The 1,524-nt window shown below is 61.4% G+C and overlaps 1 protein-coding gene across 1 annotated transcript in view; it reads right to left on the minus strand.

The window, feature by feature from the left end:
* Positions 1-347: 347 nt before the first annotated feature.
* Positions 348-1,524, minus strand: part of LOC113941899 (collagen alpha-5(IV) chain-like) — a gene marked incomplete at its 3' end in the record, with an annotated part of 2,704 nt that continues 1,527 nt past the window's right edge. The window contains exons 6-7 of the mRNA XM_027633036.1: positions 845-920; positions 348-768 (exon numbers count right to left, since the gene is read on the minus strand). Coding sequence (XP_027488837.1) covers positions 348-768; positions 845-920 — 497 coding nt within the window. The remainder of the gene's footprint in view (positions 769-844; positions 921-1,524) is intronic.

Below are 1,524 nucleotides of genomic sequence, written 5' to 3' on the forward strand. Positions count from 1 at the left end.
GGGGGGGGTCTCTGATGTCCCAAATTTGGGGGATCCTCGACGTCCTGGGTGTCCCATATTTCGGGGTCCCCCTCCCCATTTTTGGGGTGCCCCCAAATTTTTGGGGTCCTCGATGTCCGGGGGGGTCTCTGATGTCCCAAATTCGGGGGGTCCTCGACGTCCTGGGGGGTCGCAGATTTCGGGGTCCCCCCCCCATTTTCGGGCTCCCAGATTTTGGGGTCTCCCCCATTTTTGGGGTGTCCCCCCCATTTTTGGGGTCCTCGATGTCCATGGGGGGGTCTCTGATGTCCCAAATTTGGGGGGTCCTCCATGTCCAGGGGGGGTCCTCGATGTCCTGGGGGGGTCACAGATTTCGGGGTCCCCCCCATTTTCGGGCTCCTGGATTTCGGGGTCCCCCTCCCCAATTTTTGGGGGTGTCCCCCCCATTTTTGGGGTCCTCGATGTCCTGGGGGGGGTCTCTGATGTCCCAAATTTGGGGTATCCTCCATGTCCTGGGGGGCCCCACTGATGTCCTGGGGGTCCCAGATTTTGGGGTCCCCCCCATTTTTTGGGGTCCCCTCCCCATTTTTGGGGTCCTCGATGTCCATGGGGGGGTCTCTGATGCCCCAAATTTGGGGGATCCTCCATGTCCTGGGGGGTCCTCGATGTCCTGGGGGGGTCGCAAATTTCGGGGTCCCCCCCATTTTCTGGCTCCCAGATTTTGGGGTCCCCCCCATTTTTGGGGTCCTCGATGTCCGGGGGGGTCTCTGATGCCCCAAATTTGGGGGGGTCCTCGACGTCCTGGGGGTCCCAGATTTTGGAGTCCCCCTCCCCAATTTTCGGGGTGTCCCCCCCATTTTTGGGGTCCTCGATGTCCTGGGGGGTCGCAGATTTTGGGGTCCCCCCCATTTTCAGGCTCCCAGATTTCGGGGTCCCCCCCATTTTCGGGGTCCCACTCCCCATTTTTGGGGTCCTCGATGTCCTGGGGGGTCCCAGATTTTGGGGTTCCCCCTCATTTTCAGGGTCCCACTCCCCATTTTTGGGGTCCTCGATGTCCTGGGGGGGTCCCAGATTTTGGGGTCCCCCTCCCCATTTTTGGGGTCCTCGATGTCCATGGGGGGGTCTCTGATGCCCCAAATTCGGGGGGTCCTCGACGTCCTGGGGGTCACAGATTTCGGGGTCCCCCCCCCCATTTTCGGGCTCCCAGATTTTGGGGTCTCCCCCATTTTTGGGGTGTCCCCCCCATTTTTGGGGTCCTCGATGTCCATGGGGGGGTCTCTGATGTCCCAAATTTGGGGGGTCCTCCATGTCCAGGGGGGGTCCTCGATGTCCTGGGGGGTCACAGATTTCGGGGTCCCCCCCATTTTCGGGCTCCTGGATTTCGGGGTCCCCCTCCCCAATTTTCGGGGTGTCCCCCCCATTTTTGGGGTCCTCGATGTCCATGGGGGGGGTCTCTGATGTCCCAAATTTGGGGGGTCCTCCATGTCCTGGGGGGCCCCACTGATGTCCTGGGGGTCCCAGATTTTGGGGTCCCCCCCATTTTTT

Source organism: Corapipo altera, unplaced genomic scaffold (genome assembly GCF_003945725.1).
Source record: "Corapipo altera isolate COAL_440 unplaced genomic scaffold, ASM394572v1 49162, whole genome shotgun sequence".
NCBI lineage: Eukaryota > Metazoa > Chordata > Aves > Passeriformes > Pipridae > Corapipo > Corapipo altera.